The sequence below is a fragment of the Elaeis guineensis genome, chromosome 1 (assembly GCF_000442705.2).
Source record: "Elaeis guineensis isolate ETL-2024a chromosome 1, EG11, whole genome shotgun sequence".
Lineage (NCBI taxonomy): Eukaryota > Viridiplantae > Streptophyta > Magnoliopsida > Arecales > Arecaceae > Elaeis > Elaeis guineensis.
The window spans coordinates 149682936-149709422 of NC_025993.2; the positions used below are offsets into that span (position 1 = coordinate 149682936).

Here is a 26487-nt window from a genome sequence, read left to right on the forward strand (position 1 = left end):
AAGGCTATAGAGATGATCTATGGGAGTATAGTAGAGCAACACGATAGATTATGGGATTATAGTGAGGAGATTAGAAGGACAAATGAAAGTAGTTTAGTGAAAATGCTTCTTGATACACAGCAACATAATGGTCCACCAATCTTTAAAAGATTTTATATCTATTTTACTGTTTGTAAGCAAGGTTTTTTAGATAGCTACAAGTCTATAATTGCCCTAGATGCTTGTCACCTAAAAGGACTTTGCTTGGGATAGTTAATTGCTGCAATGGGATTGATGAAAATGACGGTATATACCCAATTGTCTGAGCTGTTGTTGAAGCTGAATCCAAAGACAATTGATATTGGTTTTTGAAGATTCTTCAGCTTGACATTGGCTCGTACAGGGATAGAGGATGGATATTTATTTTTGATCAGTAAAAGATACCGTTACAATTTACATATTTGCATTAGACAAAGATCATTTTATTTATGATAGTATATGCATTAATCATATTCCATGATTTTGGTAGGGTTTGCTGCCTATATTTAATGATCTACTCCCAAGGGTTGACCATAAATTTTGTATACATTATTTGTTTGAAAATTCTAAGGCAAAGTTCAAGAGGTTGACACTTGAGGATGTCCTGTGGAAGGTAGTAAGGCCTACTACAAGGGCAGATTTTGAGTTCCAACTAAATCTGATGGAACAAATTGATTCAACTATGTATCAATGATTGATGGCTGTTCCAACAAGATTCTGATCTAGACATTTATTTAAGATATGGCCAAGATGTGATATGCTTGTAAACAATTTGTCTGAGACTTTAATGCTTACATATTGCATTCTAGAGATAAGTCAATAGTATAAATATGGAGATGATACGCAAGACTGTGATATCAAGGACAATTAAAAAGAGAGAACTGATGCTCAAATACAATCGTCTAATTTATCCTTATATTATGAAAAAGTGGAGAAAAATAAAGAAGTTTTAAGATACTGTCTAGCAACATGGGCTGGTGCTAGTATGTATGAGATTGAACATAGTCCTAATTAGCATGTTGTGGATTTAGATAAACATCAATGCAGCTGTTTCAGATGGTAATTGATTAGTATACTTTGTGCCCAATAAATATAGTACATGTACTTCTTAAAAAAGAGGTTGGAGGAGTTTATGCATATTTACTTCAATAGGAAAATCTATTTAAAAACATACTCTCACTTCCTCCAACCACTTAATGGATAGAACATATGGCTTAAGACTAACTTAGTCCCTCCACTACCTCCAATAGTAAAGAGGCCACCTGGTAAACCAAAGAAGAAAAAAAGAAGAGATGTAGATGCACCACAACACCCTATTCCAAGTAGAATAAAAAAGACTAATATAAGGATAAGGTGTGGAAGATGTCATTTATAGGAACATAACTCAAGGATTTGTAGGGGATAATTAGTTGGAAGAAATCCAAGACCAAGGCAAAGTAGCAGTGATACTTCTATTTCGGCATATAAAACCTAAGGACAAGAGAGCAGTAGTGGGAGATTTGTGGGATTTATAGTTGCTTTAGAATATTATGGCACATAGATATGTTAAAAATTAAATATTTCACATCAATAATCAAAATAATATACTAATCAATTAATTCTGCTACCTTACAGGGATCTATATCTGGTGGGATTGATGCCCCACAAATGGGTGCTACTGTTATTGATAGCAATCATGCTGGTGGCACGAGGGCTGCAATGGAAGAACTTGTACCGAAAGGCCTCCACTACATAAGGATGTTGTTGAGAGGGCTGCTGCATCAACTAGGAGGGCCGCTGCATTAAGGACTAGGTCCACTGCTGGTAGAGCTTCATCTGCTGTCAGGAGAGCTTCATCTGCTACCGAAAGAGCTTCATCTTCATTTGCTACTATGAGGGTTTCATCTTCATCGGCTATCGGGAGGGCTTCGGCTACATCTATATCTATTAGGAGGGTTAGAGTTTCAACTGGAGTTAGGGGTGGAAAGGCTGGAAGTAGGGCTAAGATGACTAGATCTGCTAGCGAGAGAGCTACATTTCGACAATCTGAGAAGGCTACGAGGGGTACATCTGCTGATAGTGGAAGGATTGAATCTAGTTCATCTACTGCTTAAGGATTTCAATATATTGTAGGTACTGTTGCTTAGGGCTGTAAGTGATAGGCATCTTAATTTTTGGATGTAAATAATGTTGATCTCACTACTTTATTTCTATGCTTAGTTATAAAAGGTGTAAATGGTGATTCCATTCCATTTGATGTGTTATAGAGCTAGAGTCAGGATAAAGATTACCAAATGATATTGTATAATGAATGTAGTCTGCACTGTTATCAATGATAATATATTTTTAAATATTTCATATTAGATGGCTGACAGTTTATATTCGTGGATAGTTTAAGTTTTAATAAATTATTGTTGAAATTCAAAAAGTAGCTGTACAGTGTATATCTTATAGTCTATGAACTTTCTGAATTATTTTTATTTGTTCCTCAATGTTAGTGTAATGACATATTTCATCTTGCCCTATTTTTGGTTATTTCCACACATCATTCTATATATTGGTTTGCAGCATACTTTAGAAAAAAAACTGACGAATTAAGGAGCACAAAAAGATTTCATTGTAATTCTGGATGAGTTCATTATAAACATCCAATTTAACACCCACGAATCTCCAATATTATCCACACTAATTCTCAAAATATATTTCAAATTAATATATCCCAAGATCCTATTGGTGATTCTCGGCCATTAACAGGCCAATAACGAACCAAGAGAACAAAACAATTCCTCAATACATCTTTTTTTTAGCACGAAAGTGTCTGACTTGATCCACCATCTCATCCATTTTCTTCTTAAGTTGATTGATAACCACCTTCCCATGGGGATAGATTTTATCATCATACCATTCAAAATAATTGCATGATGAATCTCTCATGTACAAAAGTACTTCTAAAAGTTAAAAACAAAATATCAAGTGGGGTTAGGGCAAAAGATAACTCATACCCCAAATCATAAGCAACCAAAGAACCTTGATTTGATTTTTTTTTTTTTTTGTCCATGAGGTCTTATTTGAGCCCACTATCCATAAAAGCAAAATTTTCTCCTTCATTGTTTAAAGTCCTAGATAGGTGGGAGCCACTAGATCCAACTGTTGAACTTCTATCTATGAGATTGCAATTGAAAGATGGCTCACGTAAAGAGGACCATTCATTTCATAAGACAGTGGGTAGAAATGAGAAAAATAGATTCCAAAAAAAAGACATACACGGAACCAAGACTTGCATAAACGTAAAATGCATACCTGACTTCGATGGAGAAGAAATATGCTAAAGACAATGGGGAAATGAAAAAATCCCAAATGATGAACAAATAAATGCAAGATGATTGGGTAGAACCATGGGAAAAATCATCCTTCTTGTTCGAAGTGGGGAAGAACACAATTACGGATTGGAGGAGAAAAGGATATTAGGGATTTTAACCAAGTCAATATCATGTTTTATAACTATTTAAAGCCACATCAGTATCGGCTGAGAAAGGTTGTTCACATACACACTATATTTTGCCAAATCAAACTTCCGTTAAGAGAACCATCGGAACGATACTTGAAGGTCACATTAAACCAGTTCAGATAGTTGAGGGACTAAAAGATTTTGTAGTTTAGGGACTATTTTAAGAAAATTCGACTTAATTCAGAGACTAGAAATATAATTTATTTAAAATTAAAATATGCTAGATTTTAAAGAATAGATTTCTAACATTGCTCCACTTTTGAGGGGTGTATGATGGGCGGTCTTTCACCATAAGTATCAATGACTTACATTCAGGTTTAGTCCTTACCAGTTTCTTGCTTGAGTTTCCAATTTCCAGGAGAAAGAAAAGAGGAAAAAAAAACTCTTAAACTTTGAGAATTGAAAAAAAAAAAAAAAGCTATATTTCAAATAGGAAAGAGAAGTATTAAAAAAAGGGCTGATGACTTTTGAATCTTATTAAAATTTAAACTTAATTACATTATTTCAGATCTACATCTTTTAAAAGTTATACTACATTGGAAAAAGGTTAGGGCGTGTTTGGTACCGTCATTGTTTCTGCATTTTTATCTCCACAAACTAGCAAAATATCCATCGACATTGAAGAGTATTTGCATAAACCTTTCAATATTTCTTACTCTTATTTTCATATTTTGTGAAAACAATAAATCTTCACTATCAAAAACTCTACATATTTTACAAATAATTTAAAAATTAAAAGAATTTATCATACATGCGATTCAGTTTTCTTTATTATTCTTCCTCGATTTTTGAGAACAAACTACAGAACCAAAGCAATATCCAATCTAAATTAAATTTTAATCAAATTATTTCAAATCTACAAACTACCAATCTAAGCCCGTCCAAAACCAAGCCAATCTAATTTTGCACGTCTAAATTAAAACAATGATGACAGTAATGATACCTGGTTAACTGTATGCATAAACCAATAACCATTATTTAGCTTTATCTTATTATCAGCCTTTTTCTTTGCATATTTCTTGCAATACTTATGCCTTTAGGGCAATGTTCCATTGCAAGATATCAAAATCTGTATTAACTAAAGGTGCATTTGGTTAACCACAAAAAAATATTTTTTTTATTTTTTTAAAAAAAATCAAAAAGCAATATTTGATAACACCACAAAAAGCAAAAAGTAAAAATAAAAAAATAAAAATAATTATTTTTTGTGAAAAAAAAAATTTACTTTATAAAATTTACTTTTGTTTCTTTCCAACTTACCCCAACTCGCTCCGACGCGCGCCACCTCCCCCTCCCCCTCCCGCCGCCTCCTCCATCCTTACTCTCGGAGCTGGCCAGGTGCCTCCTCCATCCTTACTCTTAGAACTGGCCAGTGCTCCTCGAAGGCCTTGATGGCATGATGGATGAGCTCCCGATCAGGAGAGCAGTCCCAGCGGGACCAAAAGCTAGTGTAGTAGTTGAAGCATCCACAGTCGAAGAGCGACCGATGGACACCCCTTACTTGCCGGCACCGTCGCCTCTCCTCCCCCTCGCCGCCGTCGATCCCAGAGGACGCCACCATCCCAAGCCCATTTATCGATCTGATGATCGATTGGCACGCACCTCCTTGTCCTCATTTCCCAGCACCGCCATCAGCAGGAGCTTCAACACCGCAGAGCACCGCTGATCGATGGGGCTCCGACCGTCGCACACGGGCTCTCGGAGTCTCCTGTCGGAGGCCGTTGAACTCTCGATACCCTTCTTCGCCGGCGTCATCTCTGCTGCTCAACTTCAAGTCGACGATATCCGTTCTTCTTTGCCATCAAGGCTTGCACTAGCCTCTCATCTCTACCCCAACTCCACAGGCAGATTGTCAAATTCAGGTTCAATCTCGATATGTTTGTAACAAGCTCTCTAATCAGATGTTAATCTCATCTGAATGGTCTGGAGTTCGCTTCTCAGGTGTTTGACGAAACTCTAACAGAAACATAATATGTTGGACCAATCTTATTAGCATGCATTATGCTCATGACTGATAGATAGAGTGAAAAATTTTTTGACCGAACGGCCAAAAGGGATAAAGTTTCCTAAAGTGCAATGATAATGGATTATGTGCAAAATGAACGTCCAAAATATTATCAAACATATTTTTTATTTTTTTATTTTATTGTGCAGCAAAAATCAAAAAAATAAAAAATATTTTTTAGAAAGTAAAAATCAAAATATGTAATCAAATGCATCCTTAATAGAGCAAAGGACGGGGTTGTGAAGAGCGTGAATATGAAGAGCAAAAAAGAGGACCACAGAGTAAAGAATAGCTTAGTTTTATTTCCAATTTTCCATCTTCCCCGGTGAAATAATATTAGCCTAGTTATTCTCAAATAAGTTTTGACAGGCTAGCAGGATAACCACCTTCAACCCTATGATATCCAGCAACCAAACGCTTCTCGAGAGTCCCAATTGCGCAAGGAAAGAAACTTTATCTCAACTGGAAGATACTAGGAGTGAAACATGGGATCACTGTCTTCCATCAGGCAGTCTCCTTTAAAATCACAAATTGTTCATATAGATTTCTTTCCAATCGGACCACAGTGCTGTCAATTTAATAATTTCCCTCAAGTAGTTGTAAAACAAAAAAAAAATGCTTTATTAATTTTACATACAAGAGGACTTTCCAATTACATGCTTAAAAACGGTGGATATATTCAGATAAAACAAACATCATTGAGCTTACAGTTTGAGATGCCATGAAGATTTTGATTAGTTAAAAAGCAGCTGAAGTTTTCCATGGAAAAGAACAGTGAGGTACAAAAAGAATAACTGGATTCCTAGATTACCAAAACAAGCATCATTCATTTTCTCTCTCAGGTCCAAGATATATGGTGCTACAAACTGATACTAAAATAAGAAAACATCCTATAAGTATATTAGCTGACAGAGTTGTACCCAAGAATGTCATGCTCCACACTTGTGACAGAAATACCTGAAATTGAATCCATTATTATCACATTGTCCATTAATACAACAGAAAAGCTATATAAGAAAAATTAAAACTTGAGAACCGGGTTTTTATTCACAATATTAGCTAAAGATAAACAAAATAGTAAAAAGGAACTCTTATAATCCGCTATGCTATGCTATTGTTTAGTTAAAAAAAAAAAAAAATCTGATAGTCTAAGACCTACAGTACATCCTATCAGATAAACCTAATTTTCATCAAAAATTAGGATCCAACAGTCAACTCAATCGCTCAACTTTCTCATCTTTGGAGCTTGGCATCTTGAGGACAATTAGGCATTTTATTATTGAGTTCACTACTTCCTAGGAGACTTGTACCTCCTCAAATCACAAGATGCAAGATGATGCTTTATGATCCAGTTGTGGACCGTGCAAACTTGAACTGCCAACATTATCACAGCAGATCAGTTGCATCATTATCAACCCTGGCTTACAAAAGCAAACTAATGGTTGTGCATTCATGTAATGATACACGGGCAAATATGAGTGCTCTTATCATCTTTCCATATACAGTGAATGATTGGTAGAAAGAAGTATCAGTAGAACAAGTAGTGTCTCCACAACCGTCCAAAGGCATATATGAGACATTGTAAATTGTGGGGAACAGCCTTCCAAAGAAGCCAAAACACACACGGTCTAACCTTCGTAACAAAATCTTCTATATTGCATGCTAAAATCCCTAGAATCCTGATCTTGATCCCACATGCCTCCTAGTCCATTCATCCCCAATTTCTGTAAGAGACAATGGTGTATCCTATTTTATCAAATCAAGCCTTTGTTCTATTGCAAGTATATTATTTATTTTCATGTTTTTATTTATCACCTCTATCATTGCATCATAGATCTGCGAACTGCAGCAACTAAATGGCTAGACCTACATGGGTTCACAGTATTTACTTATACTGCAGATTCCTCCTAAGCTCTTCAAATTCCTCATTTTTTCCCCAAGCTCTCACATTGGAGTCTGTTTCAACATTCGCTTGAGTCAAACATCAAATCATGGTTTGTTGTACCACCCTATACCATCCGGTATAGAACATACCGTGCCGTACTAGTATGCCATACTGCCCATACCAATACTATCATACCGTACTGAACTATGTACTGACACTATAATAAGATTTTACCAGTACAGGATCTGGTACTAAGATAGTGAACCTTGCATCGAATGCTTGAAGAGGCAAACTTCTATAGGATACCTTGGAGGATCATCATGTTGATGAATATTATAATGAGATAAATGGATATATTCAACTGAGGAAACATGCAAATAAATGTTGCCAGCCATTGCAGGCTGAGCAGTTTGAACAGATGGTCAAGCAATGTCCGTAATTGAACTTTGAAGATCCCAGTACAAAGGGTAGGTTGTTGCATCTCCACTTGAGGACCAGACACACATATCGAATAACTGGAAAACAGAAGAAAAGCAAGGAAAGTTCCAATATTGCAATTATGAACCTATATGCCTAAGTCCTAATATGATTGTGTGGAGCATTTGATGCTGTTTTATTAGTATAGGAGGATAAGCTAAGGTTAGCTACAAGAAGAGATTAATCTGAAAGTTGCAATCAACATAACAACATCAATAAAATTCTTGAGATAACTTAATCAACCTTGAGTTATCACAAGCTCAATTTAACAAAAAAAAACACATAAGAAGCCTGTATTTTTATTTTTCATGAAATAACATGGTATGTATTTCCTAATAAAAAGAGGCTTGGTTCGCGGAATAATAGGACAGCTTTCGATTGCTCTCTTCCATATTATTCCACATGTTAAAGAATATTTTTTTCCTGAAATGGATGTTCATTAGTACTATTTTGTCATGCTGCTACATGCTTGGATGATGTCTGTTTTGGAGCTTCAACTTTATGAAGTTTTGCATTTAAAGCAGATAAATATTCGAAGTTAGTAAGACACATTTTAATATAGACACACATGCATACATATAGTTACATATCTACACATGCATGCATGTATGTGCATGTACATTCTCCATAACCAGTTCACTCACTAAATGCACCACACAGGATGATTACCTTTATGTATAGAACATTTGTGACTTTGCCAATTTTTTCGAGCTGAAGTCCACGTGCCATAAACATCTGCGGAAGAATCCATGTTAGAAGACCTTTTATCTGCTGCTCTCATGCTATGAATCTAAAAGAATGAATATATTCAAATCCTCCAAATAAAGCTAGCACACTTTTAAGAAATCAAACTTAGGAGCTAGGAAAGTTCTAAGAATACCTCTGCAAAGAATGCCAGGACACCTAGCACGATCATTAGAAGAAAAGTGAATGGATTAGGTAGTACAAATCCCTGTAAAGGAAGTGGCCTTCATTAGGAAGAAGTTTAGTAGGCACTAGGCAGAAGATAAACAATTAAAAATATATACATTAAAAAAAAACAAGCGAACACTGTTTTGATTAAATTTGATAAGCTGATGGCTATAACTATATGCTTTACTTGTTATTACAGTAACATAGAGAAACATAACCAACAAGGTATCATATATTTTTTCTATAATGAGTTTTTGTCACCTACAGTCGTATATAGCTTTGTCTGTCTTACGAATTTTTGCAGCAACTTGGCTCTTTATCATTGTGCCCAAAAGTCAAGAGGGATGACATATTTCAGGAGGGATGACATATTTCAACCATGATCGATAGCCTAATTTATGAAAATATTTATCTTATGAATTTGAAACTCCATTGATGGTGTTTTACAAAAAATGTTGTGTGGAATGAGTATTGTCTAAAGTCTTTTTCAAACTCAATGAATAATTGTTCCTTTTCTGGAGATTTTGCACCAACGTCAGACAAATAATATAGTTACTAACATCCACACTGCATAAATATTGCACATCATGAAATCCTACACCATGTTTAATGCTAGACTTTAAAACCTGAGTCGACGTTATCATGAAATCCTACATCACAACTTCCATTCTGGTTATCTTTGTTATCCTCCTGACCTGCAACACAATTTTTCTTCCTTCCTCACATATTCGTTCTTTCCCAATAAATACTACGGGAAGTATAAGGGACTCCTCTCATTGCTGATGCAGTGTGAGTCATTATTTATAGCATGAATGACAAGGAAGATAACATCCACCACTTTAAAGATCTCATAGTAGGCTTGATGAACATTATGATAACAAATTGCAGTGTGAGTCATCATCTGGAATCCCCAAAATGAAAAAACATACATCTCTTACAACCCAGATCCTTCTTTAGTTCCATGCTTACATAGTTGGAGATACTAGTGAATTTTGCTACTTCTAGAACAACAGATATTTCATTTGGGGATTCAACACTTGACATGAAGCAAAGAATCTAGTATGCAGAGAATATTAAGCTTCTTCAAGTCTATCTTAATGCTAGCCTTCACAACGGAGAATTTCTCATGAGCTTACCAGCCAAGAAAACCCCAAAACATTTTGCTTTCTTTCATTAATGCAAATTGATTCATCGAGGTTAAATCCTCTATCACCATCTCTATTTCATTCATGGGCATTGCAGTAACTAAAATATACGGTTGTGATAAAATAAAGAAGAATTGAAGATGAGCTGAAAATAGGAGCTTTTCAAGTATCAATACTGAAAATCACTGTCTTCTTTAGCAAGTATCATTAAACCAAACCTAAATTTGAGAACCTGCCAGTAGAGTGTCTATTGCAAATTAGATATCATCAGCCTGTTGTTAGGATGAGGTCTCATTTTTTTTTTCATTTTACTATAGAACAGGCTTAAAGTTTCTTGTAAGACAGTCAGTACTAATAAATAAAAAGAAGACTTCTAGATTTGTCATGATTCTAGGTCTAGAACTAAGATTCATATTACGAACCTTTAAAAGGAACACAAATCACTACATACAACAGTAATAAAAGGAAAAGATAGAGGAGGGAGCCAAAAAAAAAAAATGAAAATAGTGAGGTTATGTGATAAGGAGAAAGAAAGAGAGAAGGGACCACTTGCTTACAACCCATTTATATGACACATTCTTACTTATATAACATACAGGATGACAAATCATTGGAGGGCAAGTGAAAGGTTTGCCTCTACAAACAAATTAGTTCATATTAGATGGATGTTGGCTTCAATTTCAGTTCAAGTACAAAAAGAGCAAATAGATTACAAGTGTAGACAGAGTTGAACCTAAACATCCAGAAGGTCCACCGGCAGGGGACAGGTCGACTCCTCAAAATGTGCAGCTTTGATACCTCATTGTATCCAACTTTTTCATAGATTTTTCAACCGCAAAGATTACATTTCCTTCATAGGAATTTTTTAAAGACCATACAACACTTGCTACCTTGTCTCAACAGAATGGCATTTGAATTTAATATGTTATTCATCAGAATTATTTCAAAGACCATATAAATAGCTTCTTGACCACATACTCAGGAAAGTAGCACACAGGTTCAGCTAACCCCCATTAGAGTATCACACAACATGCCATAGCCCCATGGTAACTTTTCTGCTTGATCATGCTATAACAATCTTATTTGTTATTTGTCCACGTGGAAGGGTGCTGAAATTCAGAGTATAAAATCAAGAATTCAACCTTCCTTAATACTTGGAATGTCCCAGCTAACATGGAGATTACCATTGAAAGCATAAACTGCACCCTTGCTTAAAAGATTCAACATGATGAAAGTTGTTTGCAGGAGATTTTCACATAACATTACCCTCATAATACCTTCCGTAAACCCTTTTGTGGCGAATGCATGAACTCACACACAACAACAATGAAGTAGGACAAATAATGGTCAAGCATGTTGTAATGCTCATACCACTAAATATTTGAACTGTAAGATTAAAATAACTCGCACACAAAAGCAATCAAGTAGGACAAATCGACCCTAGTAATGGTCAGCTGGAGACACATACTCTGGTTCAAGTTTCCAAAAAGTTTTGGATCACACTCAAGCTGTTTATTTAGAGAGGAAAACAATTCCCAGATTGAGCCACTTTGATCCCTTCAAGCTATTGAGTCATTAATGTCATGGGAAAACAAATACCTTCAAGCTCTTTGAGTCTTTAATATCATGGCACATTGCCTCATGCCAACAATGTATTTCTCATCACTTACTTTCTTGACATTAAAATAGACTGACAATTGCAATTTGAACCTCTTGACAAGGTTATATAATCAGAATCATAGTCGCAAGATCTATAATTCAAAACTGTCAAATAAGGCCAAGGTAATTACTCAAAGACAACAAATAGCTTTTTCCCCATTTTGCCACATTATAGTCACCTTAAAATTTGCATCCAATTGATGATCACATATTAGATCACATATTAGACTTTTAGCCAAGAACTGTGTGAAAAATTGAATACAAAACATCTAGCTTATACAACCTAGGATTGGCTATAGAAAAAAAATCAACCTAATTTAGATCAGATATGCAACTAGACATTAATATCAGTGTTTCCATTCAAATATTGATAAAATCAAGAAATTTTAAATATTTATGCATCATCTTCCCCACTATGTAAATTGAGTATATCATTTGGGCATTCATGCTTTGGCTCAAATTTTTCTAGTACCCTAAATTAGTTCCAGCTTGCATTTTTTTGATGAAAGACAAAGACAATCAACTCCAGAGGGGGTCACTTTAATAGTTAAACAAGAATAGCACAGTTTACAAGTCTCGGATGTCATATAGATGTAATTGACCATGGAAATTCTTCTCATTTTTCTTTCATACAACTATATTATCACCATAGACTGCAAAATTGCACCTCTTAGTCTCTTGTAGAAAAGCTGTGATCACCTATAAACAGGCAGCATCGATGTTCCATAATGTAGAACGGAACTTTTCAAGCAAGCCCGGGTGACTGCTTGGGACCATAGAAAACTTTTTCCGGCTTGCATAGTATCACCCCCCTTGAAATTTGTATTAAAATGGTGGTTCTAATTTTTGACCCAAAAAAAAATGGTGATTCTATTTAAAAATGGTCTATTTGGCATTCAATTAACAAGTCGGTTTCATCTCAATACTTCCCTCTTGCATTCCTTCATCACTTCACATAATGATAATAAAGGCATCTCCTTTGTTCAAAGAAAAAAGGGCTTATAGTAACTTACAGCAACACATGATTACAGCTAACGTTTTAAATCTCGTGAGACAAAAACATCCCGATTTCTCTATGGAACGGGACACCCCATTGTCTTGTCTTGTCCTAGAAGCAGTCTCGATCGTGCATACCGTCAAATATCCTCCGTCTCTCTCCCCTTCTTTCCTTTCTTTCTTTCTTTCTTTTTTCTTTTTTCTTTCTTTCCTTCTTTTCTTTCTTTTTCTTCTGCCTTCCTTTTTTTATCTTTTCCCTCCTTTTCTTTTTTTCATTTTTTTCTTCTTTCCTTTTACTTTTTTCATTTCTTCATCTTTCCTTCCTTTCCTTCTTTCCTCTTTCTTCTTCTCTCCCCATGTGGATGGGTTTCGAAGTCCCAAACCATCCCGGTCCCCTTTTCCGTAGGAACAGGAGGGGACGACTTCGATGGCCCCCATCCTACCAGGACAAAACCTTGATTATAACTTTCTTCTACCATTTTGATTTCCAAAAATGAGGAATTACAATGAGAAAGAAAACAGAATCAGTTACGCATCCCAAAATCATAACATAAATGTTGATTGCCACCTGATACCAGAGGTCATCAGAATAAACAAACTACGAGAAACTGTAAATTTAGAAACTAAGAATCTAATGAATCAGTGGTTGCAGCTCATTGATTGACAATTTTGATAAGATAATGTGAAATCATATAGTTAACTCAGCATGGTGGATCAATTTGTTATGTTTATTTATGAAGCTTCAGAACCCTTGTCAATGTGCAACATCTAATTGAGTGATTGAGCACAATTGCTTAACTTTTAAGCAGCACAAATTATGATCACATTGTGATTGTTACCTGAAATGCAAAAGTACATGCTGCTGAGAGAGGACAAGCAAGTACCCCGAATGAAAAAACTGTATACCTGTAAAAACCAAGGATAACTAGTCATATCGAGAGTGTACTTTTCATGTCATCTAGTATGTATAATTTCAATTAATCTTTCGTTAGTCAAAGCAATGATCAATGCAAAAAAAAATCAATTTTGATTGTAAAAAAATTACATTTCAGTTCTTTAAATTGCATAATAAAAGGCAATAATGACAACATGCTAGGGTGCAATACACCTTGATTGCAATTGATTGAGGTAGGACCGCTGACACATACAAAATGTGATTTAAATTACTACTTTTATATCATTAATATACTTAGAAAGGCTATATATATAAAGCAATACAAACTCTACATATGAGCTAAAGAAATTTTTGGATCGTAACTGTGTCTAGAACTCTGAATTACACACAATTGTTATGTTAGAATATACGCCTTTGTAAATATAACTTTTATCCAAAAATGTTGTAGTTTGTAAATAACAACATAAAATCTCTAGATTGCCAGCAGAAGACCAATTCCACTTAAGCTTGCAAATGTTTGAAATTATAAAGGTCATTAAGGTATAGTTCATACACAGGTTGATCAGATGCCTTGGCACCAGCTCGTATGAGGCAGTAGCTAACTCCACCCAACACTGTTGATAGGACACCAACTAGTATTGGATAAATATGAGTTCGTCCAGCAAAGATAGCACTTATCTGACCAATTTCAGTCGAACCTCCTACATATACTCAACATTAAAATTCACATTGAGAAAGTCAGCCCATTCATTATGTCATCTAATACATGTTTCAATTGTGATATCATATAAAAATGAGAACTGAACTCAACTAGTTGCAAGCATAAGACAAGTATGAAATTGCAAACAGCAATTTCCTCAAAAAAAAAAAAAAGGCTCAACAACACTAAGATTAACCATCTTAACATGGCAATATGGAACATAGATCTCAACTACATACAGAGAAATCAAATGTAACAAGTACCATGAAAACTAGGTACTTGAAAATGTTCTTTTTTCTACTGTTATCTGTGATATAAAAACTACTTTTGCTTTCAAAACTCAAAAAAAGAAACGAAAAACTAAAGGGATGGAACTCTTGAGATTGATAGGTAGAGACCAAACTATCATGATGACAAATTGCTTCAAGAAAAGAAATTGACCACTAGAGCTACAATTCACCAAAATTTTACTGTGGGAAGATATTCAAGCCTGGACGAGCTCTTCAAATGTGGTTGCAGAGTGTTCTTGAAATTTTGATGACTCCATAAACTGGTACAGATCAACTGTATGTTTTAATTAAACCTTAATTTACCTGAACTAAATGAAGTTCTAGACCTGTCTGGCACTCCATTGGCAAACTCTGAAGTGTTTTGTTTTATAATAACTATTCCTAATTGCATCTTTTTGGATATTCATTAATGGATCGTTCATTTATTATATTGCCAGCAGTACAATAGACAGATGGGAAAAGGCTTGAATTTAGTTGTCAATTTCACCAAAATTTTACTGTGGGAAGAAACTCAAGCCTGGACGAGCTCTTCGAATGTGGTTACAGAGTGTTCTTGAAATTTTGATGACTCCATAAGCTGGTACAGATCAACTCTATGTTTTAATTAAATCATATAATTATATTAATTTACCTGAACCAAATCAACTTCTAGAACTGTCTGGCACTCCATTGGCAAACTCTAAAGTGTTTTGTTTTATAGTAACTATTCCTGATTGCATTTTTTTGGATATTCATTAATGGATCATACATTTATTATATTGCCAGCACTACAAAGCTTGAAGATTAGAAATAAAATTTTTAAGTTTTGACAGCTCAATGAGACCTTCATGAATGACTTATGAAATCCACATAGTATTCTTTTTTTCATAAATCACTCACCCCCACCCTCCACAAAAAATAAAAATGAAAATAAAAATCAGAAGCACATTCACATTCATTTAACTAAACATGACCCTGGCTCTCAATTCAGGTATCACAAATTTCCTTTATTGCGGAAGGATAAGAAATGTACCACCACATAAACTAAAATCTTCACTTTCACCTGATCTGTCCCCTCTAACAGTATTGATCACTTTCTGAGTTTATTACTTACGTCAATATAACAAATCATTCAATTTCCTAATGATAAAACATTTAGTTAACATTGTTACTATCTATGGAATTGAAATTTAAACAACACCCATCTAAAGCCATCTACTGAGGGTAAATCTTAATATTTCTTCCCGACGTAGTGGAATTTCCATTATAAATATAAAGAGTTCTTATTCAAAGAGGGAGAAAGTTACACCACAAATCACTCAAAACAACAAAAACTTACAGAAAAAGAAGCAAGTTAAGTGCAGCGTAAAAAAAAATAACCATTGTACAAACAAAAAAAGATTGCATCCAATCTACATAGGTACCTCCTTTGGTAAGCAAAGGCTGGAAAATGAACAGTAGACCCATGAAACTGCACCCTATACCTGATGCATGTATAAGATAGACAACTCAATCCCAAAAAAATTGGTAAGATACAAGTAGAAATGATGGAAGACAATTAAACAAATAACTAACATGATATTGCATTTTGGAACAAGAGTGCTGGGTCTGCATGCTGTGGACCTTTACTACCTAAATGCACTGTAGGCCTTACGCATGTAAAGAAACAAGATCCACCACAGGTTTCTATTCATGTCTTATCCTCTTCCACTCTCTTTCTTTCTTGGCTGGTAATGCTCACCTTTCTGCCATGCCAGCACCTCCATCTATTACTAAGCCAACAAACATGGCAAGCAGTACATGCTGAAAAAGGTACATTTCTGTGCTCCAATTGTTGCCTCTATCGTGACCGTCAATCTGGCATTGGACCAACTCCAACATTGGTTTCCTTGATGTCTTGTCCCCTTCCTCTCTCTATCACCATGACCTTCCTCAGCTCCAGTGCCTTAATCCACTTCTGGAAACAATGAGCTTTTCTAAAGAGAATTATATGGAGGCTTCCTGACAAAGCAGCAATGGATGTCATAGGTGTTGAGGATCTCTTGGTGTCATGATCTGCCGTGCCACCCCGTACCACCCGATACCTCTCATACCAATACACTGTCTTATACCGTACTAACACTCGATATACTGTCTTGTACCGTATTCATATACCGATACTGTAATAAGATGGTACCAGTATGGAATCCAATTCTGAGACAACAAACTTGGCTTGGTGTTGATGGCACTGAGGAAATTTCAGAGTCATAATCCTCATATGTAGTGGGGGGTAGCACAAGTGCTAGAATATCCTCAGGTTTTGCTTCACACCCACTGGCAGCAAGCAGAGGCACGTGGAGGTGAGCAAGGCAGCACAATGAAGGTGAAGGGAAGAGTTGACATTAAAAAAAAAAAATGAAGAAGAAAAGGTAAAGGGAAGAGTTAACAAAAAAAAAAGGTGAAGGGAAGAGGACGGGAATGAATAGAGATCATCTGAACAGGTTAATGTTCCCTGCTTGAATTTTGGACCTGGCTAACCTTCCATGCATAAAGCCTACTGAACATGTAAGCCTTTCCTGTCTACATGCACATGGACCGGCACTCCTCTTTTGGAATATAATGAAAATGAAGCAAAAATTTGATGCATAGATGGAAGAAAAGTCTCCATATTATAAGTAGAAAGGATTTAGATGTATGCATCATTATTCTTATGTGTACATAATTTTATATTTTAATGGTGAATCTTAATGCACCAAAAGCAAGAATGGAGACAAGCAAATGCTAACATCTTAGATTATCTCTTCCCTGGTTCAGAAGAAGACAATGGATTATGAAATGAGACAGCAAAACAACTAGATAGAAGTCATCGCCTTTTAGCCAAATAGATAGAACTATTTCAAACTTCAGATCCAACGTTATTTCTTTTTATTGAGACTCTACCTAACCATGTTTATTCATTAAAAAAAAATTGGATCCCTAACCATTCTACCAATAATTGTGGGCACGAATCTTCATTTATTAACTACAGTAGCTTTGGCCCCTATCCCATTTTAACAACAAAAAGTAACGTTCGTAATTGTGAGAACCAACACAAACTGCACTAAAGGCAACATAAGTCAATAACAAAATAGCTGGAATGTGTCAACAGTAGAAAATAATAGTCTGTGAACCACTGGACTTGTAACTAGTACATGTCACAACAGTGTAGCGTGAAGGAATGTAGTTCAAGTTAGGCCGATTCCTCAATATGAACTGTAAAGCAAATGCATGTTCAAACAACATCTTAATTCTATGACATGGTCCAGCAACTATCAGCAACCAAACAGTTCCAATAACTTTCTAACAACAAATATATCATTTTATACACAAATATGGCAAAATGAGAGCAAAGTATCAAGAAGAGTTAACAATATTCCCTTCCAACCATACCTCCAAAATCTGAAAGAGCCAGTTTCTCATGCAACACAATCTTTGCTCCAATTAAGGCTATAATCGGGGTTGCAAAGTTTAACAAAACTGCGTACGACAGAGGTAGATTTTGGACACTGAAAAAAAAAGGGGTTGAAGTTGTGTTATTTGTCACTTAGCAAGTACTCCAAAGGGTTAACAAGCTTCAATAAAAGAAGTGCTCGAAAAGTATTTTCCACAAATAGAAAATGACTAATATTACAAAAAAAAAAAACATATGCACGAATGTGATAAAATAATTGGTCAATGAAAATGAATTTCAAAGGTTATGCACAAGGTTAAACACAGCTTATTATCAAATTCCATGAATAAGATTTTAAACATTTTTGCAGACTTATTGACTTAAACAGTGTCAGAAATCTCCCATTCATCTCACTACTACTTGCTTTCAAATTTCAATCCCACTGAAGGCTGGTCTTGTCGGCATAAATCAAAAGTAAATAGATGGACAGGTTTTGTAGGTTCATAACACACATACGCATGCATTCACATAAGCACTATTGCATGCAGAAAATCTATTCTAATATTAAACCAGAGCCTGAAGTGCATATATTCGCCTCCATATCACCACCTTTCCACATTTATATATCGAGCTGTATCCTGAACTCAAACCAACAGCCATCAAACATTCTTATTCATGGAGCAATATGCAAAGAAACTCTCCCTCTCTCTCTCCTCCCTCCACCACTCACCCCCACCCCCCCTCTCGTTATGATATGGATTCTTTCTGACTCACTCGACATGCATCACACATGCCAGGGTTCTATTTCAATAAAACCAAAAACATAAATTCACAGCAGGTGAGTGCATAAAAAGTTAAAAGAAGAGACTGACACTTCCCCTGCATTAAATGAACATAGAATGCCATCATACTGAGCATTGGCATGCAGAAAGAACTAGAAAGAAAATCCAAAGCTAATACAACACACCAATCAAGAATAGCGAAGAAGCTTGGTCAATACTCAATACACTTATCTGCAAGGTCGTGAATCATGAAACTAGCATCTTATACAAAAAATTATAGCTTATGTCCCTTGACACCTACTTTGATTTTCTGCAAGCTGTGGTTTTTAAACAAGCATAGATAATAGAAAATTAGGCAATGAGCTTGCAGCTTGGGTAGATGAATTATCAAGGTCCTCGAAATAGAGTCCATTCACTTCCGGGAACCTTTACCAAGCCATACTTGAATCTTCTAAACGGCCCTTGAACACTTTTTTTGACAGTTCAGACCAGTGATATATTATTTAAATGTATTTAAAAAAAATGAGAGTTTGTTGAGGAGTTACCATAGTTAATCTTGTTTCATCTTGCTCAAGATTGAGAGAAGTGGGCTCATGAGTAAGTGAACCATTATTATTGGACCTTTACATGCATTGGATAACATAGTGGCTGGAAAAGATGGTTCAGTGGATAAAAGATGAATTTTCCTCCAAAGGTTATCATATTTTTCTCTTGAGAGAAACTAGTATCCACAGAGCTGTAATTTAATCAAAAAGATAGGTTATAGGCTACCGTCAGTCTCAAGGTACACTGAACAATGATCTAGTTTAACAGATGATTACTTTGTCCATGTGATTTTTCATGAAGATTCCAACCTGAGCATTCTACATGCTCCAGCAGCCCATAGTGACTACACCTCTCAGGTTCATGCCCCCACTTCTAATTCACGATCGTCTCTATGACCGCCATAATAATGTCCTCCATCACATATGACCAGAAGATGTGACAGTAGATTTGTCTCCTCCAGGTGCATTTAATATATAAATGAAGATGCACGGGGAGGTGAAAATATACAATACTGCATGGTATGAAAAGTATTCCTGAACTTGTTGATATTTTTAGTTCAACCTAGTACAAATTTGCCACCTGAAAATCTCTTACTATTTACTGCTCAGCAAAGTCCTTGAAGAGAGGTGATTTACATTCAACACCTTGTACATGCTTCTCAATATGTCAATATCATGTAGTGAGATTTTTAGTGCCTGCTGTAGGTAAAACTGTAAAGATGTTTTATGCAGTTATGGGTTCAAACTATATTTTTCACAGGGCATACTCAGATCTTTTTGGCTATGTCAATGAGATGTCCATGCACATAGATCTCTCCATAATGCTCAACAGCCACACCATTACTTATGAATTTCTCTTTATTCTTTTCCGCATACCCATTTTCACCCAGACATGGTGCATCCTCCATCAAATAATGTAGACTGCCCCCTTCATAACCAGTGAAGACCTTAACGCCCATAGCAATTGAAGACAGTGATCCAGTTAAAAAAAACTAAAAGATTGCATTAAGTTAGCAATTACATCAGCTACTGATAGAACAAAACCATTTAATTTGCCACCTTCCATTAATTTCACTCTCAAATCTGCTAGAATATTGTGTAACGTTACAGATTGCAGCAAATTTTTTATCTTCCAGATAAACTATAAAACTTCATCGAATGTTTTATCCAACTTAATAAAAATCACGTCGGTCTTATCACTTCCCGAAAATTGTTTCTTAGTAGGATAAAGCCAGATTCTTAAGGATCATTCTATCATTGTTCAAGAGATGCTTGGCTATGGCTTTTAACTTCAATTCCACAAAAGGTATTGTAATTTTATTTATGTCATGCTCTTCAGTTTCATAACTAGCCTTCTTTATTATGATTCCAATCAACTTGCAAGCTACTTCATCCAAGATCTCATGAAATTAGCCTGGTCTCTCCCAAGTTATAACACATTTTAATTAGTTTACCATTAGCTCTACTCTGTTTCATCCGTTTTCAAAGTCACTCATATTTATCTACAAAACAACTGGGTGTTGGCATGTTATCCCGTTTCCATTATATATACTTCTCTATTAAACTCCTTAGGCAGGTGTTTGCTCCATGATCTCCAGTATAAGTCTGAACCGATATCAACATCGAGAGGAGCTTACAATATCGTATTCTATAGCATGTCCAGGATATCCAGGTGCTGATCTTTTACAAAACTGACCCAATATACTAGTAGAAAAACCCCCAAGCAAATTTCACTCATTTGATAGCAAGATTCTTATCTAATAATTACAAAGGTTTCCTCTAAAGTTTTAGATTCTTCCTGCTTCTTTTTCAGACCCCTCAAATATAAATCCAAGACTTCATCCTCATTACTGTCACTAATAAACAAATCATTGGTGACCAATTCCCCATCAGTTTGCCATTTAAGCTGTAATTTCTAAACTTCCTCTTAACACTTTCATTTCTAACAACAGCATAATAAAATACTGGGAAGTTAAGCCTTGGAGCAAATTTATATTATAGAGTGTCAATAGGAACTCTTGGTAGATTGAGATAACCACTAATCATATTGAAAAACATCCATCAATGATTGAAATGACCTTATGAAATATATATCATTGTCAATAGCAAGAAGATTACAGCTCGTCACAGATTGCATATGATACCAATCAAGAAGTCTGTGGTGTAGCTTCGGTCAAAGAAGATATCAAGGATGACAAGAATGCCCATCAGATCATACATGTTCTTGACTTGAGTTGGCAAATATGGGTTTTAACACCAAATAATGAAACTTAAATTCATTAAAACCCATAAATCTTAAAAATTACATCAGACCACACAGTGAGATGATTTTAGGTACCCACTCAACTCTTCCTAGGCATAGTAAACAATGTGAAAGTCAAGCGCTCTCCATTACTACATTATCAAGATTAGAGCATGACTTTGTTAAAAAGATTTTATTTCTCCTAGAAACATCACATGGATATATAATACAAGATAGAAAGGTATAAATAAGAGAAGAAAAAAGTTGGCACATGAAGAAGGAAAAGTGATAAAAATACATCATCAAAAGGAAGGGTCTATAATATAAAAGTGCAAACTAGAAAATGTCACTGACCTATAGATGAAGCTCAGCAATGAGGTAAACCCAGTTAGCGATCTCAATGCTAGTATATTCCTTAAATTTGTTGGTACAGAGAGTGGATGCCCGGTCCTTCTCAACCAGATAAGCGACAAGATTAAGAGAACGATACATCTTGTAAATACAGTTTCAAATAATGGAACTGATCGGACTGCCCATGATAAAAAAAATAAATAGAAAAAAGAATAGTAGTTAAATATATCATAATGGATCCATCAAAGTATCCAACTTAAATCCAAGTCAAAGCAGATTCTAAACCTTCAATCAGTGGCCTAAAACTATTTCAACAAAAGGACACCACAAATACAAAATTTAAGGTAAAAATTATTATAAGTTGTCTATAAACCAGTTACAGATATGTTACTGAGTGTATACACAGTTTATATGGCCCCAATATCATGACTTTCAGATTATTCATAGTTCATGTGTAAAGTAGTTGTCTAACGTTATCTGCATGACAGATAGTTGAAGCCATGTGATACAAACATTAACTGCAAGCAGCATAGATATCTTGGATGTGATAATATAATAACAAATTTTTTATATCTTGGTTAAAATTTTCTTTGTTTAAACATGTCTATATACTGGTATAACTTGAAGCAATTAAGATAAGATATGTAAAAAAAAAGGAATAAAATAGCTTATCTTTCATGACAAATGTCAGTAAAACACACATACCGAGTCAAGTCAACTTTTAACCAGCAACTTTTGATGAGCATGAGTAAAATTCTATGAAAAAGAAACGAACTAATTAAAAATCCAATGCAAAATAAAGACCTCCTACACCTTAGCAGTTAGTTGTTTCATCATTTCAAGTAAATGATTTCTTGATGCAACTGTTCCTTAATCATACTTTCTTTGTTGCCCGAATCTTAGACTTCACTCACAATGGGCTCTATTTAGTATATATGATGACATAAATGGGCAATGGCACAGAACTATCACAAGACTGTGAAGAAATTTCAAAACTTCTGGCAGCAATATTGCTTTTATGAAAGAAATCTTGTTCCACTAATCTCAGCATGGATGAAACTTTCTAATATGAGTGAAATTTATACTTAGATATGTTAACTAATTTATCCTGTTTCACAAAAAAGGAACAAAATTCCTTTTCCCACATTTTTTCTTCTTTTTTCTTTCTTGTTGAAGTAGCTTCTTTTTATTTTCACAACTGCTGTGTACCTAGATTTAACCCTACAACTTTTCTTATACGGGAATGGAACAAAATCAATAGAGCGAGTAGAAATAGGAAAAAGGAGGAGAAAAAGAATACATCATCAGGGAAAAGTATGCTGATAAAAGATGTAGCTCACAACAGAACGAGCAGTAGAAGGGATCTAAAAATCTGATAATAACAAATGGCATCAAGCTTTATTGTTATTTTCATTGCATGCATCATGAAGAAATTTTCTAAAGTATAATTTCTGGTGATAATGTTACTTTCACCAAAAAGAAATTTTGCTTCAGTAACCTCAGCAAGGACCAAAATTTCTATTGTGATCACATGAAAAGTGTGCTTAAATTAAATAGACGTTCGTTGATTTATCTTCTTCTCTATTAGAAGAATCAAAAATTCTTTTTCCCAGATTTTAGCTCTTTTCCACCACTGTCATGTACCTAGTATTATCCCTACACCTTATCCAAAATAGATAGCATATAGGCTGCTTTTTTCACATGTAAGTTATCATTGTATACTGGTGTCTGGCTAATACCTAGCCACGTGGAAGAAAAACAAACATATGGAAACATTTCTACAATAGCAGCTTAAGTTTAAAAAGATGTTCTAACCTGGGAAAATGTCCATTAAAGCATCCATAAAGTAATAGATGGTTGAAGAACAAGCCATGCATAACAAACCAGAGTATCTAGACCCATTCCACACCCACAAAATAATCTGACTAAGAAAAGCAAAGTCTGTATCGGCTGCTCTTAATGTTGGTTCCTGCATTTTTTAGATAAAATCAAATTAGTTCCCCAATTTCTAATAGATGAGTGTATCACTTTGATGTGAGAGTAAATCACCATGATAACCATGTTCCTTTTCTTATGAGTAGAGCAGCTTTTTATCAAATTTTAAAAAATAAAGTATAGAGGGTATCACTAAAAAAAACTATTGGGGCTTTATACCCAAAATGCACTAGACAATATAGCAAGTAACAATGACAAAAATTACAAAAGTTTGAGACAATGAACTCATAAAATCATCTAATTGTAGTCCCAAATATCTTAAAGTGGAAATATGTCAGCTAATCTGATCTAAACAAGTCTGAGTCACAGAAATCTCTTCCAGTCAGACGAAACTCCAGTCCAACTAACAAAACTTCTTGCCTATTCTTCTTAAATGTACTCTAGCTTGGAAACTGGAGGCACAAGTATGTTACTTTATTTCAAGTCCATCAGCTGCCTTCAATGCTTGCTTGATGGATTCAAGATTTACAACATCAAGTATCATGCTCCTGTAGCTTAGAGACAAAATTCGAATACTTCATCGTTTTGTATCATGTTAGATACTAGCAAATGTTCCCTTTAACAATGTATCAGGTTATAAAACACATACCATGCCTCATGTTATGCAATACAATGTCATAATTCATATTATCGTTTACCATGTATAAGTGTGTGACAGCTACACCAGATGCAATGTATCATGTTATGCTGATATTTGGCATTCATTGGCAGAAAAAAGTAGCAAGTATTTTCTTAAGAAAATCCACAATTCACAAGCAAAAATAGACTGATTTGAATTCTTTTATGGCAAATTCTTTATCATACACAAAGATACTAGATTCAGGTGGTAAGCCACCTTCACACGCCCGTGCAACTACATAGTTACTTTCTCTCTTTTTTTATAATGAGAAAGGTTTTCTTAGTTCAGCGGGTTATTGGTATCAACCAAAAGCAAACCTCCAGCCTGGTAACCTTCCGTTCATTTTATTTTCCAAAATTCAAATTGTTATACATACCAATAATCAGGATCATATCAAGATAGTTTAGGTTGCTCTCAGGTGACGAAAGTTTAGAGTTATTTGAATTCTTGATCCAATTAAGTGCCAGGATGATTGTATCCGTTCCAGGGTTTCCTTCTCGTTCTTGCTTCCATCGAGTCAAACTCCTCCGTGAATTCAAATGATTTCTTGATCTTTTCTATTTCTAAATCATAAATTCTTCAGGGAATTATTATTTTCTGGTACCAAGAAAAGCGTCATCTATTTCACACATCAATCATTCGATGAATAAAAACTAACAGAGTAATCAAGATTGAAAGAAAACGGAGGTCATAAATTCGTAGTTAGGGAGCTCAAACCTCTGGGGGGCGCTTCTTGGGATAGGAGACGGAGAAGATGGTCATCTTGGTGGGCTTGTCCGCGGCCTCCACCACGAGAAGGGGGGAGATCTCGTCGGCCGCCTCCTCGTCGTCGTTCACTTCCACCACATGAACCTCCCTGCCGCCGTCGGCCAGAGCCATCTCGGCGAGCTCCGCTACGTTCCGCCTTCCGAAGGTCGCTGCGTGAATATTCTTCTCCTGATGGAAACGCCTAGAGGGACCGCCCTACCGGCCGTGGATATTTATATTTTTTGAAAATTTTGATACTCCCGATAACTTTTTCTTTCCTCGTGAAAGATAAAAAGATTTTTTTTTTCTGATAAGAAAGATAAAAAGATTCTTTGAACGCAAGAGAGGTGATCACAACCCTCCCTTGCACCTTGGCAGATTGCATCAGGCTGCAATTGGTCTCCTTGTGCCAGTCACTGGATTGCACCTTATACCTATCTTAAAGCATTCTAAATATTATCATTTTTCTATCTACTCAAATCTCCAAATAACTATTACACGATCCAACTAATGATTCTTATGTCGAACAAAATGAATCCTTTTATACACAAAAGATACAATCCTTCTCTGGGATAATCCACATCGCTCATCATTTTTAAATAAAATATATATTTTTTTATTTTAAATTTTTATATTTATTATTTCGATTGCATAGAAATCTAATATCTAATATATATATATATATATAAAAGCTTCTCAATGGAGAAGTTTCCGTTTGACAAATGATTAATTAGAGAGAGAAAGAGGCAGACACATAGACAAAAAAAAACTGAGTCCTCGTGAAGAGAGAGAGTGGATGATGATGAGGCCTGAGAGTGGGTGGTGGTGAGGCTCACTATCGGTAGTAGTCTCGCTCGGGCCAGGAGAGGCCGCCGGTGCTATCAAAGAGGAAAGCGGCAGAGCGGCTTGTGGAGAGGGGGAGACTCCTCCCTACTACTTTGTTGTCAGTGAAATCGTGGAGGGGGCGGTGCAGTCTGCGTGGGTGGAGGGTGCGGCGAGGGGGCTCAACCATCGGCAAGAGAGGGTGAAAGGGATGGCGAAGAAGGACGGAGACTGGGAGATCAGGGTGTGTGATCTGGCCTTGCGCTTCTTCCGTGGTCGGCCCTTCTTCGCTCCCTGTTCACCCGCAGCATCCCGACGAAAGCTTCCCACCTCCCAGACGGTGACACCGTCGGTGAGACCGAAGGTGCCGGTGGTGAGACTGCCGATGGCAAAAACAATCTTCACTGAAGCTTCCTTATTCACTCACGGCCGCCGCCAAAGGAACGTGGTGACGAGAGGGCGAGGGTGTCGATCTTATGGGCCCTCGTGAAGAGAGGGAGTGGGTGGTGGTAAGGCCCGCTACCGAC

At 35.8% G+C, this 26487-nt stretch overlaps 1 protein-coding gene across 1 annotated transcript; it reads right to left on the reverse strand.

Moving 5' to 3' along the window:
• Positions 1-6214: 6214 nt before the first annotated feature.
• LOC105061035 (probable transporter vicT) lies at positions 6215-25355 on the reverse strand. Its single transcript, XM_073243601.1, has 10 exons — positions 25109-25355; positions 23593-23746; positions 21781-21955; positions 17857-17972; positions 15873-15932; positions 14033-14180; positions 13424-13490; positions 8753-8824; positions 8542-8607; positions 6215-6467 (listed from the first exon to the last, which is right to left on the reverse strand). Exons 1-10 carry the CDS (start codon positions 25268-25270, stop codon positions 6333-6335), a joined length of 1155 nt encoding a protein of 384 aa, XP_073099702.1. The 5' UTR covers positions 25271-25355; the 3' UTR covers positions 6215-6332.
• Between the last annotated feature and the right edge of the window lie 1132 nt (positions 25356-26487).